Genomic DNA, 15,049 nt, shown 5'->3' on the forward strand with positions numbered 1-15,049 from the left:
AGCTAGGCAAAGTTGTAGCTACGTCTCTAGGGCTTCCACAACGCCATGTTGTTCCGGTCACGTGTGTACATGATAGCTCCACGTAACGGCGGATCGGCATGTGTTTGATCGCCGCGAATTCGTCGCGAGCGCTGTTAGTTGCCGCGCGTAGCCGCGAATTCACGATGTGCGCATCCGCTGTGACTCGTCGTCTTGCCGCAAAATCGTGAAAAAGTTCGCCGTGAAATCACCGTGAGACTTTGTCTAGTAGACGTGATCCTAGAGTCGTTGAGCATGCAACTGGCTAGTCTAGTCTAGTCGTTGAGCATGCATCAGTTCGTAAATTAGAACAAACGGCTCTAGATCTGTTACTAGGAGGTGTTGTTACTGCCGTTGACAGGCACAGAATACAAGCCACAACGTGTAGGGACGTGATTTTGCATAAAGAGCGCACTAAAAGTCGTCGTTTGCGTACAGTACTCGATAGACAGTAGATCTACCACGTCATGCCTAGGATGTCTTAGCTGATTACAGCTGTAACTAGCCCTCACCCGCCTTATGGGCGGTAGAAATTGCGCTAACACCTAGGTAGTAGCTACCTATACACACGAAGAAAACGTAAGAATTAAGTTTCTCCAGTCGTCCATTATTTGGCATGTAGACTTGCCCCATCTCACAATTTCACTGTAGGGCAGGTCCACGTGTTACTCTAGCGACAAAGACTACACACGCACACACGCACGCGCGCACACACACACACACACACACACACACACACACACACGCGCACTCACGCCCGGACGCACGCACGCACACACACAACACACACACACACACACACACACACACACACACACACACACACACTTATTTTTAGCAAGTTTTCAATCTACTCAGCTGCAGCGCGTTAGAACGTACAATACATGCGTTCTATTGCTTTAGTTAAACTCTAACTGCAGCGGGCGCATGTTGCACTCTACTATACACCACTGGAAGATGGCGTGACTGGCGAGGTCACGTCACGTCGCCCCGCCCTATGGGCGGTAGCAATTTATCTTCACGCCTTTACACCAAACTCGTCCTATTACTCTATGCATCTTACACACTCCAGACAACGCAGTTTGGACTCTACGCATTCCCACATAAAACGTCATGATCTATTCGTGGAGAATGACGCCACTTCCGCAATGAAGAAGCACCTTCCGTGACATATCTAGAGATGTACGGACGGACGTAGCCTATTAGCAGACCCTCGCGCGCCGTCGTGCCGGTTGCCGTAGGTGTTGTTGTGCTAGACAAAAACCGAGCACGGTACGAGGTTATACGGACGCACGCACGAACACGCGGCCCGGCGAGCTGGCTTAGAACCTCTGACTGCAGCGGGTGCATCTTGCACTCTAGTCTAGCCCTTCAGTACCGACCTGCTAGGACGATTGTTTACGTGTCAATACGTGTCAGTACGTGTCAGTTACGTAAAATCACGTGCTTACCTTTCTCCGCCTCCTAACTCCGCCTCCATTTAGTACCCGTCTCTGCGTAGGCCGTTTTCCCGAAATGGAGCCTTGCTTTCGCTCAACAAACTATAGTTCAGAAGAATCGCTAATAAATTTCCTTTCGAATGAGCCTACATTCAGCTGTGTACGTTGTAGCAATCTCCAGATATCGCATTTTCTAAGATGCCACACCCTGTGACATCAAGGCCTATTTCCGCCCACGTGACTCTGACGTCAAATATTGCTGTCCTTTGTTAGCCAATCAAAATATTTTGAGCAGTTAGACACACCCTTTAGGCTTGTCTCGCATACGGGCAATATTTTAGTGGCGCATGGGGCTTCGTAACAATTTTTGCCAGACACGTTGGTCTGGGCGGTCTGGCCGCGTTACCGTGACTTCCGTATATACGGCAGAAGGTTTCCTTAAAAGATAAGGTACCATTAATGCTCCCAATTTGTGGGCCCCCAATTATACGTAAGGATCCAAGGTACACGCCTGACCTCTGAGAGACTGTTACGTACTACGCACATGCGCAACACAACTCACAGCAATATTGTGACGCCAGACAAGAAGAGAATGCCAACTAGTTATCCTAAATGTATTATCAAATTCATAGCAGGCATCTCAAATGGTCCGAGTTAACGCGCGCTAAATGAGTGTGATCAAATGATAGCGCGCCAAGAAAGCTGTCATGCGTCAACTAAAAATTTTTGGGCAGTTGTCGAGTGGCAGAAGTAGAAATATTGAAAGATGAACCGGTTCCTACCGCCCTGGAAATTTAATAAAGACAAACACTAAATCAACTATAAACATCACCAAGTTCTAGTCAAAATTCATGCGTCTCCTAGACGAGTACTGTTTGCCATTCGTCGCACTGTAGACACGATCATCACTAAGCTTTCGTTGCTCCATTCTTCACGACATCCATAACCGTAACCAGACTCGATTGAAAGTGTGAAAGATACTCGGGGGCTTCAGGGAAGCACGAAATAACTCGTAGCTTGCCCGGACTCTTAGCCATCTGCTGGTACAGTCCCCACGTGCCACCGTACTCCATGTAAGCAAACGTTAACGTGGCAAATTCAGGGCCGGAATCGACCGTCGATATTGAAAAATCTTGGAATTTTGTTTTGTCGTACACTTTGCTTGCGAAAAAAGGTACCTTTACTCCAGATTGTTCGGCGAGGTGCTCGAGAGCTGCAAAGTGAAAGTTGAACATTTTGCCTGCAGAAAGAAAGCACCGCTTTTGATGAGATTATTCGGTGTCTTAAAGAAAGCATCTCATAGGATATTTTAAATAGTTCCGATCCCGACCCCTCACCTCCTCTCCTATTTTAAGTTGTTGTCGCACATTTATCTATCTGCCTATAATTTGTAATAACATGCATGCATGTGTTTAGTATATGTATTTCACTACTAGGAAATGAAACACACACACACACACACACACACACACACACACACACACACACACACACACACACACACACACACACACACACACACACACACACACACACAACCGACACAACACATTATTAAGGTGAGCCTCAGGGAAAACAGACACTAACCCCACTGATTTGTCATCGCAGAAAACGCATGCACGTCTATGTATAGCGCAAACGTAAATTTCTTTCTAGAAGGCACGTGTTCTCACATGTACTTGCATTTTTAGCAGCAGACGTCAAGCCATCTCTAGGAACTCGAGCCTGTTTAGTTAGTACCGTGAAACTGGCGAGCAGCAACCAGCACTTGCACCTGTATTGTGACATCACAAACCATCTTGTCTGTGACAGGCTCAAAATTAACGTCATTTCCGGTCGCTCGGTCATGCAAACACTCAACTTAGCACAGTACAGTACAAATAGAAAGTGTCTAACCAAGGTTCATTTACAATATGCATTCATGTGTCTGATATATCTAATTCACTAGAATTATATAATAACAGACATTCATGTTAATTATCGTGTCTATTTTAACACAAGCAAGAAAACACAACTAAACACAGATATCATGATTTGTCGCACGTCACTTCTGTAAGTCATTTCTGTTTTGGGCGCCCAGTAAGCAATTTGTAACACAATCTCCGCTTCCTGGTGCTGACGCAGTTGATGTTAAATGGCAGCAACAAACACACACTCAGCAAGCCACAGCTTACCAGACTCACGTGATCCTGGCAGTGTCCGGTTCCCGTATGAGACGAAAGCTAAAAATGCCATACGGGAACTGAACACTGTTAGGCTCAAGAGTCTGGAGACGACACTACCACTACTCATCGCTATTTACAGACTACAAGAACGCAATTTACTATGGGAACGTTTAGCGCTTAGCAATCTTGCTCCCCCGGGCGTGTAATACAAAACCTCCTTATTCGAAAATTCTGCCCCCTTACCTCGAAATACCTTAGGCTTAGAAAATATGTGCGAACTTATGAGATGCTCTCTTATAATTACATAACATACTTTGTATGGTGTCAAATACCCTCAGCTGGTTGGAAAGAGAGGCTGCAGTCATCAAGTCAAACAGACGCTTTTTGTCGCTGATCATTTCAACAGCCACGGCGTTGACGAAAGCTGCCGACTCTCGAGTGACTATTGGTGACTCCACAAAGCGACCTTCTTTGTAAAAAGCCGTAGCTACGACGTCGGTGGCGTACGGCAAACGTCCGCGCATTGCATAGAAGGCAAGCTAGATAGACACAAAACTATATAGAAACAAATTATTTAATAATTGATACTTGCGTTTAAATATTTGCAAATCTTCACGATGGAATATTCACGGTGGATGTATTTTGGCGGATTTTTTAGTGAGCGCAAATATAAATTTTGCCATTAATTTGGCCAAAGTGATAAGCTGGTGCCATCCCACATGTGGATCAGGCATGGGGTGCTATGCCCAAGATGAGGCTGATACCACGAGACGGTAACTATTGTTTGCCGTCTGTTAACGTTGTGGTTACACTGTTTAGCAGGGAAGTTAAGTCAAATATGAGAATGAGGCTGTGATACTTGTGTGATACTTGATACACACACACACACACACACACACACACACACACACACACACACACACACACACACACACACACACACACACACACACACACACACACACACAAACACAAACACATACACACACAATGCTCAACGAGTATTTAAATTTAGTAATAAATAATGTTTTCTGAAGTAAAGAGATTAGAATGCTTTCCCCCTTTCAGTCAATTTGTTATCAAACCGCCAAAATAAATTCCCGCCAATGTTTCATCTTAACCTGTATTTTATAGTGCATTGTAGGAAACTATGTACACATAATAGCTCTAAAGTACACATTCGAAACTATAAAGTGTGTAGAAACGTCTAATAATGCTGTAGTTATAAAATATAAAAAAGTATATTTATTACCTAGTAGTTAGTACAATGCTATACACAAAAATAATAGTAGATTAAACACTCACAAGAAGCCCATGCTTGTATGGCACACTGCATGGCAAAGTATACTATACCTCATTGCATAGATCTTTCTATCAATGCCAATCAACTAAACGTTTCAAATCTATTTGCTTGTTGTCAATTCAGTATACGTATGCATGGGTATATGTCTAGACAGCCTGTAAAATAATCGTTTCATAGATATTGACACTGTAATCACTGCATGAATAAGATGTAAACATTTGCTAGCCCTTTGCACAGTCTATAGCTGTGTCGTACAATTTTCGTCTGCGTTTGCCAAACTTAAACAATATACAGTAATTACCTGAGACGTCAGCTTGCCGAGAAAGTCCGGACTCAGTTTCCTTTCTTTAATGAGAGAGTAGTCGAAGTCGTCACAGATCACTTGGTGGAAAGGAAGATGCTGACCAAGGAAGCTAAACTTTTTCTTTGCTTCGTTAACTTCGGACAGAAGATCAGAGTCGACGTCGAAGTCGAGGCGCGAAATAGTACACTTGGAAATATCGCATCCGTCTTGATAGGTAAACGACGACTGCAACATCTCGGAAGTTAGTTCATGAGAGAAGCGAATGTAGACTTTACCATCTGCCATAAATTCATGACATGTCATTCCTATGTACCCATTCTTTCCCACGACGATGTTGTTTTTGCCATACCACCTAGTAAATGTATAAAACCAAGTACAGAAATACGCTATTTTTCCGTAATAGCAATATCCGGGATAATCCGTCAATTACCTGTTGCCTCCATCGCCAAATTGAATCGTTTCGATAATATCTTTGTCTGTGTTGGCTTCGTTATCATCCAAGCACAAAACTACGATTGCGCTTTCTACTAAATTCAACGATCTTTCGTTTCTCGCTCTCAGCTTTTGCATGGCTCTGGCGCAGGTATCTCGATCTGTAGTCGTCAGAACTGCCACTGGAATGTCAGCAGCAGAATTTGTTTCATCGACTATTTGCTTCAGCTGTTGGTATATTTGACTGGTGGAAGCTCGGCGGCCTTGAATTTGAGACAACCAATAACTATAGACTTGTATCTATGGGAGTAAATGATTAATGAAATGATAGTTTTCTCACCATTTTCATCAATAACATCCATTGTGTAAATGTGACCGTTGCGCATCACGACAATGTGTTTGCTGCCCTCGTATTCTCTCAATTCGTCTTTACCAAATTTAGCAATTTGACAAGAATTGAACAAAAGTCGATAGTTGTTCATGCTGAGGGGTAGAACTTTCTTCCCTTCGTACATCACTGGCTTGGGACTACAAAACGAGAAGATTTTAAAGTAGGGGCGGCGGAATATAATTAACTAAATTAGGGAAGGGAAATTTCGTAACAAACTGCCGCTATTTCGATTCTAACTGAATATGATTGGTTTGTCATTGATTAACCTGCGACAGAAGTAGTCAGCGCAGTATAAACGCGAACGATCACGACAACGTGAATAAGCGAGTCAACGGCAAAACCATCCAATATTTTCTACTTGCAAGCAACAAAACTTCAAACTATGTTTTCCATTACAGACCGTCCAGTATTGGAAAGGTAATGCCCCTAATCCAAATATAGAAGGAGCAGCCGGCACTCCAGTCTTCTGCGCCTGGTTCCGCCGTTCTTGTGTATCATTATCATTATCAATGTCGTTAGTATGAATATTTGCTCCATTGAAACCAAGTGGCTGGAACAAATTACTAATAAACCATAGTGCACGTTAGTGTAGATGTCATTCTATATATCATACAGTCTCTTTGGTTTGAGGCTAGGCTGGATGCTGATTGTAAACAGTCTTCTAATTGCAAGTCTTCACCTGTAGATCAGATTAATCGAAAACGGGCGCTTGCTTATGCCAGAGAAAGTCGTTACAGAGATGACATGCGGTGCACTGGCTCTCTAGGTTCAGCCAGCCCTCATGACAGCAAGGGTCTTGAAGAAATCTATCAACGCCACTAAGAGCATGTCTTACCAACTGGTTATGGTGATATCCCTCCTTCACTATCTGTCAGTATGGATTCAGTTCTGGCTTCACTTCAAGCTTTTCCTCGTGGTTCCAGCCCTAGTGCTTCTCAACTGAATTCTCACCATTTGCTTGATGCTATTCTTGGCACTACAACTCCCTCAGCAAAGCAGTGTTTGGAGAACTTGACCTGTTTGCCAAACTTTCTTTTGTCTTGTCGTGCTGACCCTATAGGATGGCCCCTTGGTTATGTGGAGCACGTCTCACTGCTCTATTGAAAAGGCATGATGGTGTCCGCCCTATAGCTGTCCAGGACCGGATCCACAGAGCGGTTTAGAGGGTTGCAACCCCCTCTTTTCCAATAGAAGGGGTTGAATAATTTTATATAATTTCATTAGAAAAGAGAATTAGTAATGCTATAAATAACTGCTATAACGATAAAGCCCCTCTTTAAATATTCGTGGATCCGGCGCTGGCCGTCGGTGAGGTCCTCCGTCGACTTGTCAGCCGTCTGTGCTGTTCTGCTGTAAAAACGGACTTACCTGACACCTTTTTGTCTTATGGCCACGTTGTTGTCGGTGTCCCAGGAGGTTTAGGCGCTGCTATGCACACACTATCAGCTGGTATTGCTCGATATGGGTCTGATCCCAACTTGTGTTGCCTGAAAATTGATATGACAAATGCCTTTAACGAATGCACTCGAGCTTCATTTTGATACCGTCAACGTAAAGAGTTCTCAGCCCTGCTTGGATAGTCCTTGTGGTGTTGCCATTGTGAAGGCATGTTGCATTTTGGGAATTCTTGGATCAAGTCATCTGCAGAAGTGCAACAAGAGGATCCCTTGGTCCCCTGCTAGTCTCCTTCGTTCTTGTGCAGTTTTTGGATAACCTGGGTCCATTGCCAGATTTGAAGCTAAAGTTATGGTAGTTGGACGATGGCTCTTTTCTTCGCCAGTGGGCTTCAGTTGCTTGTCTCTTGGATGTCTTGTTGTCAAAGGGTTCCTCCTTTGGTCTTCATATCAATTTGAACAAATGTGAGGTCTTTTGGCCCTCTGGAGATCAGAATTTCCCCAAATTTGCTACTGAAATTCAGCGCAGTGTTCAGGTTCATGGTGATGTTGACTACCTTGGTTTTCCTGTGTATGGATCTCCCTCATATGTTACTGAAATTGTTTCCCAACGAGTGGACAAGATTTTGGATTGGCAGGACCGTTTGACATGTTTAGAGGATCGTCGGGTAGAGCTTCATCTTCTCCGCAGCTTTTTTAGCCTTTGCAAGCTGAATCACATCATTAGAACGGTTCCTGGCTTTAAAATCAATGACGTATTGACGCAGTTTGATAGTGGTCTTCATCAAAGTTTAGAGACTTTATGTTCTTCTCCCGACTCTGACCTGGCATGGAAACCGGCAACACTTCCAGTTCGTTTGGGTGGTCTAGGTCTTCGCGAGGCTTCTAGATCTTCCTCTGCAGCTTTCGTTGGCAGCTGCAACTCTTCTCGGCAGTTGTCTCTCCGTCTTCTTAAAGACTCAGCGTTCATGTCGGTACATGAGGAAAATAATTGAACTCAGCATTCTTCCTTCTTCCCTGGTGAAGTGCAGTGCCGGCAACATCTTGCAAGTCTTTTACCACCTACTAGTTCTGTCTCGTCCTCTGTTTCTTCTACACAACATTCCTTCCAAAAGGCTCTGGATAATGCTTCGAGATCCAGCATTAAAGTTAGCCTTGTTAGTCTGCGAGAACAGCACGTTTCAGTGCTGTCACATATCCTCATGCGGAGGCTTGGTTAAAGGTAATCCCCAACTCAAGTCTAGGCCTGGACATGTCTCCGCGTAAATGTAAGGCTTCTCTGCGTTTGCGATTGAGAATCCCGGTTTTTCCAGCACCCACACTCAGTCCGTTTTGTGTGCGATCATGAACTGGACATATTTGGTGACCGTGCTCTTTGCTGTGGCCCTCTTCGAATTAAGCGGTATGATGCTTTATGTGACATCATCTTTCACTGGTTCCTCTTAGACAACTCCGATGTACGTCGAGAACAACGCTGTTCCTCTCGTTCTATGACAAGACCAGGTGACATTTTCCATCTCGACTTTTCTCTAGACAAGGCTGCCTATTTCGACATTTCCGTGAGGAATTCGTTCACTCTCTCTCATCTTATTAATGCTGCCATAAACGCTGCTGCTGCTGCTGAGGTGTGGAAGTGGACAAGGATGAACGCCATCATGCTAATGTTTCAAGTTATGGCTGTTTGTCGTACCCTCCTTTGCACGAATCATATGGAGTGTGGGCTGCACATAGTCTGGAGGTGTTGAGATCAATCGTAAAGAAGTCTTAGACTCTTTGTGCTTCCGTCCTTAAGGCGAATACGTGTTATCTGCGTTACATGTATTATATGATAGACTAACTAAACATAATTTGGAGTACAGATCCAAACCGATGCATTATTTGCGATGAGTAGTTACAATGTGTTGGGCCTTGGAAGGATATATAGACACTGAATAATCTGCACTAAAAGTTTAGTACTTTATGGGCCTCTCAAAACTCTTCCTATAAAGTCTTGCATAATTCTTTATCTGAAACTGCTCAAAGAATGTTCACCTATAAATGGAAATAACGTAGAAATATATTGTGGCTGTATTGCTTACCCGTGCTTCAAATGCTTTAGAGCGTTCTCCAATTGCGGTTTAAGGTCCCACACATCTGGACGCAGTTTGTTTGCTTTCAGTGCGTTATCAAACTTGAGGCATGTTCGTACGTAACGGGCTGCTTTTGAGATCTGACGGATAAATAATTAATAGACCGTGCATGATAAAAAACTATTATTTAAGCGGTTTTCTTACTTGATTGTCACCACGAAGTTGTATAAGCTCACTTCCATACATCCCGAAAATAGGCAGAGGAGTCCTGTTCGCTAAAACACGCCCTCGTAAAGAAAATTCTATAAAAGAACTATTAAAGCGTCACAAACTTAAACAATGAGCTTGTTACATACACCGAAGTGTCAAACGTATATACGAGCTACTGAATTGGTTGTACGTGTCTTCGCGAGCAGCTAAAGTCCGTTCAAAAAGGAGAGCCCTTGGGAAATTCCCGTATCTCGGCAAGTACGCCCGCTACGCCGTTGATAAACATATCATTGGACAGCACGTGACTAGGTGAAGTCAGACCTTTGGACAAATTAACTTTATTGATCCTGGCTTAGTAGATACAGCGTGCTTCCGGAAAGAGACTCCTCCCCTGCATTACGGACAAAGAATAAAAACCTGTAAATGACACCCACGAGACTAATTGTATTAATCATTGTTGTCATTCTCGTCGTCTCCTAGAAGGATCTCTTCACTGTCTGAAGAGCCATCAGCACCTAACTAATCTCTCTACTTCTTGTTCTACCACGCCTCTGACATTCTGTAAATGGTTTTCCACTTTCTGGATGACGTGGTCGACACGCTTCTTCCATTTCGTCGCCGTCACATTTTCAACGCCATCTCTGGCCAGTTTGAATGGCAGTAAACTGTTGCACAGGACAGACCCTGACGTACTAAAGTAGATGGATAGTAGGCAGTGAGGGCTGGGTAGCAACCATTGCTCATTTATCAATTGTTAGTAATACAATCAAGGATGATAGCAAAATTGTTGTTTCCGCCCTGTATGTCTTATCTGGTAACCACATTTCCCACGGGCTGTCCATTCTTTGAACGGACTTTAGTCAAAACATAATCTCTAAGAATAAATTGACTTCCGGTCGGAGGGCTTGGTGAAGGATGTGCCACGCCTACTGTGTGACCTAATCGCGGACACGAATTTCCTTTTATGTCGTACACGTGACAAACACAGAGAATGGACGAAGAGCCAATCAGATTTTCGCGAACGGCTAGATATATACGACATTCTAACATTGTGTAAATCAGAAGCGATATTAATGTCCCGTATATTACTGTACTTTGACGAATACAGACATTATAGGGATCTCACGGTCGCGCCAAACGACAGTCGTTTTGTAGAATTTTAGATGTATTTTGCAATCAGCTCAATTAATTAATAGCATCTAAATTCGTAATTTCTCGCAAAACAATCATATCGTAGTTTTCAAAAGATTCACAGCTGTGAAAGCGAAGGTGTAAACACAGACTCAATTACTAGGTTCAATCTATGACGTCACTATACGATGAGGATCCAGGCTTACCATGTCAATTCATGGATTGCAAGCGTAATTAATCCATTGATTACACAAACTGAAGGGCGCAAAGCATGGATTTTTAGCAATCCATGGTCTGACCATAAACATGGACAGTAAAATGGACGCCAAGCTTAGATTTAGGCAATCTTAACCCTAACTCTACTCAAATCCTAACATTAACTAATCTATAACTAATGAAGAACCACTAGGGTGCTAAACCATCGACTGTTCGTGGAACTGCTGCACAAGTACTCTACTAGTCTCTACTAATTAACACAAAAGTGTGAAAGGGGGCTGCACACAGTCTGGCAAGTGGGATTGTCGACATCTGACACGCATACTCATTACTTAATGCCAGCGACAACCATATGAGCGCATGCATTACATACACTCCAATTGCTGCTTGTTAGTCTGGCTACCAGGGGCGTACGGTGACCTCTAGAAATGGGGGCTTAACTTCCAGATGCTACGGGAGACGCCCACGTGCCCTGAAAACAGCAAAAGCCACGTAGTCAACAGTAGGTAGGCAGCGCGTCCTCGCTTTCGGATTGTTGCGTCAATACAGATCTCACCTCCGTTCGCTTTCGACTGCTAGCTACCCACGTGGATCTGCGCACTCGCACATGTGCAATTTAGGCATTTCATGGCTAGCAGGATGGTGGCACGATCCGCAGGTTGTCCGCGCAAAGCGGGGATCCTTTGAGCAATGGAACATCCAGGTCCATGCTTTGTTAAGCTCATACCATCATGCAAGTAGCTGGCAACCCGAGTCATGCATGATGTCCGTCTACGGGGCAGCAAGTAGGGTAAGCAATTGCCCTCCAAATAGACGCCTGGCTACGCCACTGACGTTACACATATGCACGACACTTGTCGTATGTAGCGACACATTTGCTAATGACCTTCGGCAAAGGTGGAAGGTAAGGACTCGAGTTGCTGCTGTAACTCTTTTCCAACTCCAGCGGCAAACTCTGAAACTAAATGCTTTGCACTTTCCTTTTCTTGCTCTAGTAACAAAGGAGACAATGCTTGTAAGAAAAGCCTGCACGATTCGTCAAGATTTGGTATTGGTAGAGGAGGAAGATGATCCTGGAAAGACATGGTGGGAACACTGCTGTGATGAAGATAGTCACTCTCTTCATAATCAACACATCTGTAACAAATATTAGCACATCAATACGTGAAAGTAAAGAACAAGTTTAGATAAAATGAATAACAAGAAGATTAATACAATAATAATTATATCACGAAAACCGAGCACTTTCTCAACTGCCAACAAAGTGGAATAGCCTTCAATTTGAGTCTTCTGTCGGTTACAGTCAAGAAACCTTCCTCGTACGAAAGTGGGAGCGGAACTTCTCGCTACAGCAATCAGCCCACGAACTATCCCATCTAGCCTCGTACCAGCAACGCCGGCTTTGTCGTGTTATACGGGAACCGGGCACGACGGCGCGAGAGGGTCTGCTACGAGGCTACTCCCATATGTCTACGTGATAATTGCTCTAAAGTCGGCTGTTCTCGACAAGCGTTGGCATATACTTATTGCAGCTTCAGGGCTATGGTTAGCGTTATCACTACAATTAAAGCGGCCAGACGGCCGCGGGTGTGCTTCCCGGACCTATTTGTATGCATGCCAGGGCCGCACTTGGGGATTCCGTGCATTCAGAGTGTGGATTGTTGATGCAATCAATGTTAGTACGTACATCCGTTAGCTGGGTATAGGTTTCTGTAGATCTGGGACGCATTTCTTTAATCTCCAAGTCAAAGAGCTAATTCGGTCGAAGACCTCTACCGGATGAGGCAACATATTTATGTCTTACATTCAACGAGAATCGGTTAATTAATAAATTGAGTAGAGTTGAGCACATAGAGTTCAGTTGAGTTGACTTCAAATAGAGTTCAGAAGGCTTTGTACAACGATGGACGTGCATGTCTGTTTGCTTGGTGAGTTGTGCGACGAAATGTGACCTGCTAGACAATACCACGCCCACCCTTGTACGGTACCGTGTAGTGTGCCCGTTGTAATAGGTTGACGGGTTCGATGTTTCAATTGTGCCTCGATTTTTCTTACACAACAAACGAGTCTGTATACGTCTTCACCACAGATGCCAACTCGGCGATCTGCTAGGGCGGAGCCTATCTAGGTACAGTACCTGGTAGTAAAGCTAGATATTCGTAACATTTCCCTCCAACCGGTTCATCTTCGGTAAAGGTAGCGTGTTGTGTACAATGCACGTACCTATACAGCTAGGGACTGAGGTATTCACTGGCACAACGTTGTGTGTCAAAGCCGAATTGTCAAGAGCTGCCAAGAGCTGCCAACGTGGTTTGGCACGTGACGGAAAGTAAAGTAAAAACAAACACCTGCTTGACACTGTGTTGGAAATGTGATCTCCTGAGACACGCGTACGAATGAAAGCCCTGCTGAGACCCCGCTGAGACCCCCGCTGTGTCTAGCGTCCTTGGTCATTTCAATTTTCTATTTTCTATTTTCTGTTCATGTTAGAAATAGAAAAGCGAACAACGTGTTCAAGTTTCTAGTTTTGAGCACATAGGTGCCTAAAAATCAAAAGATGAAAACCATTTTACAAAAAATATAGAAAATTAAAAATTAAAAATTTAAAAATTAAAATTTAATAAACACAAAAGTTTAAATAAGAATGCAAGTTAAAAATTAAAATTTAAAAATTATAAATTAAAAATTAACTATAAATTAAAAATTGAAAAATGAAAACATGAAAATTGAAATGTAGAAAATTAAATGGCCGGACCATCCACTGACCGTTCTGCTAGTAGAAAATCGAAGTGCGAGTGGTCAGTTCAATAATTCAGGCAGCGACGTCTATGGCGCGCTGAAATCGTATTGTGAATAGTACGACGCGTGTGACGCGATACGTGCCACCCTTACGCAAGACAACGTGACTGGACGCACGCGACGCGACGCTCAAGCGTTCCCATATTGTAAATCCAGCTTAACAGGCAGACATCCATTCGTCCCTAAAAATTCCAGACAGAGGGAAGCGTGGATTGGAGTATTACACTAGAAAATTGGAAAGGTACGCATATATGAAACTAAACAATAGTGCCGGTTCTATGACCAACTACAATTGAGACTATACGCAGGACCATTGCAAGACGATTTTGAGTCGGCGCTACACGGGTCTGGGAGGCCGACAAGTGTGCGTACAGTTGAACATGGACTACACTACGACTATGCTCAATGGAGTGTTTTCTCCGTGCAAGATGCGTGGGAGTTGTCTATTGATGCGATCTATGGTAGTACGTGGTAGACACAGTACCGTACAGTAGATCTTAAGTTACAGTAAAACCCTAGAAGCGTAGAAACATTACAAAATGTGATACAAAGCAATTGACTACTCAGTTACAAATGCATTAGAACCTGGTTCACAGTATGACGCCGACGCTCAGTTGAGCGTCAAACTTCAGAGAAACCGCCTCGACATCGGCGGCATCCTTTGATGTTGACGCCGACGTCGACGCTGGAATAAAATTCATTTCTATTGTCGACGTCGACGTCGACGTCGGAGTCAATATTGTGAACCAGGCTTTAGTTAGTAGCGAGTCATTAGCGACGGTAGTCGTGTAACCCCTACAAAAGGCAATTAGTCTAGTGACCTCGTCTAGACTTAGCTACTCCCTAGATATGCAAACAAACATTGCAATCGGAGCACATCCGTCTGTCGAATGCATGTGCAGTACTCTCCACTCTGTAGCAGTAGGTCTGAATTCATTAAGAACAAAGTCTCACCTGACTGGTGTCAAAGATAGGGTGCGGTGCTTGAGTGTACAATGAGCGTACCGCGGCAACGACGGCCGCAATAGCTGCAAGGCAGTAACTGCTGGTCGACGCGCAAACGTTAACGTTGAAGCAGCTCTTGTAGCAATGGAATTCATGTCAAAGATATGCTCGTTAGAGAACGCAAGTATGCACCGAGAATTGACAATCCGGGGAATGACGAGGGCGGAGAAAGG

The 15,049-nt window shown here is 43.9% G+C and overlaps 1 protein-coding gene across 1 annotated transcript; it reads right to left on the reverse strand.

Annotated features, from left to right (window-relative positions):
• Positions 1 to 2,216: 2,216 nt before the first annotated feature.
• On the reverse strand, positions 2,217 to 15,013 carry LOC134198496 (carnitine O-palmitoyltransferase 2, mitochondrial-like). Its single transcript, XM_062667907.1, has 9 exons — positions 14,826 to 15,013; positions 11,959 to 12,209; positions 9,720 to 9,817; positions 9,525 to 9,655; positions 6,002 to 6,189; positions 5,660 to 5,924; positions 5,227 to 5,581; positions 3,936 to 4,161; positions 2,217 to 2,697 (listed from the first exon to the last, which is right to left on the reverse strand). The coding sequence occupies exons 1-9, from the start codon at positions 14,969 to 14,971 to the stop codon at positions 2,366 to 2,368; spliced, it is 1,992 nt and encodes a 663-aa protein (XP_062523891.1). The 5' UTR covers positions 14,972 to 15,013; the 3' UTR covers positions 2,217 to 2,365.
• Between the last annotated feature and the right edge of the window lie 36 nt (positions 15,014 to 15,049).

Source organism: Corticium candelabrum, chromosome 2, assembly GCF_963422355.1.
Source record: "Corticium candelabrum chromosome 2, ooCorCand1.1, whole genome shotgun sequence".
In the NCBI taxonomy this organism is placed as follows: Eukaryota; Metazoa; Porifera; class Homoscleromorpha; order Homosclerophorida; family Plakinidae; genus Corticium; species Corticium candelabrum.

What these genes read in the sequence shown, in the direction of transcription:
- LOC134198496 (XM_062667907.1), bottom strand. Translation starts at nt 14,971, where the DNA reads ATGAATTCCATTGCTACAAGAGCTGCTTCAACGTTAACGTTTGCGCGT. An exon ending in ACCTTCCACCTTTGCCGAAG is followed by an intron (nt 9,818 to 11,958) that starts GTCATTAGCAAA and finishes GTTCTTTTATAG; the next exon opens with AATTTTCTTTACGAGGGCGT. An exon ending in TTTGGCGATGGAGGCAACAG is followed by an intron (nt 5,582 to 5,659) that starts GTAATTGACGGA and finishes TACATTTACTAG; the next exon opens with GTGGTATGGCAAAAACAACA.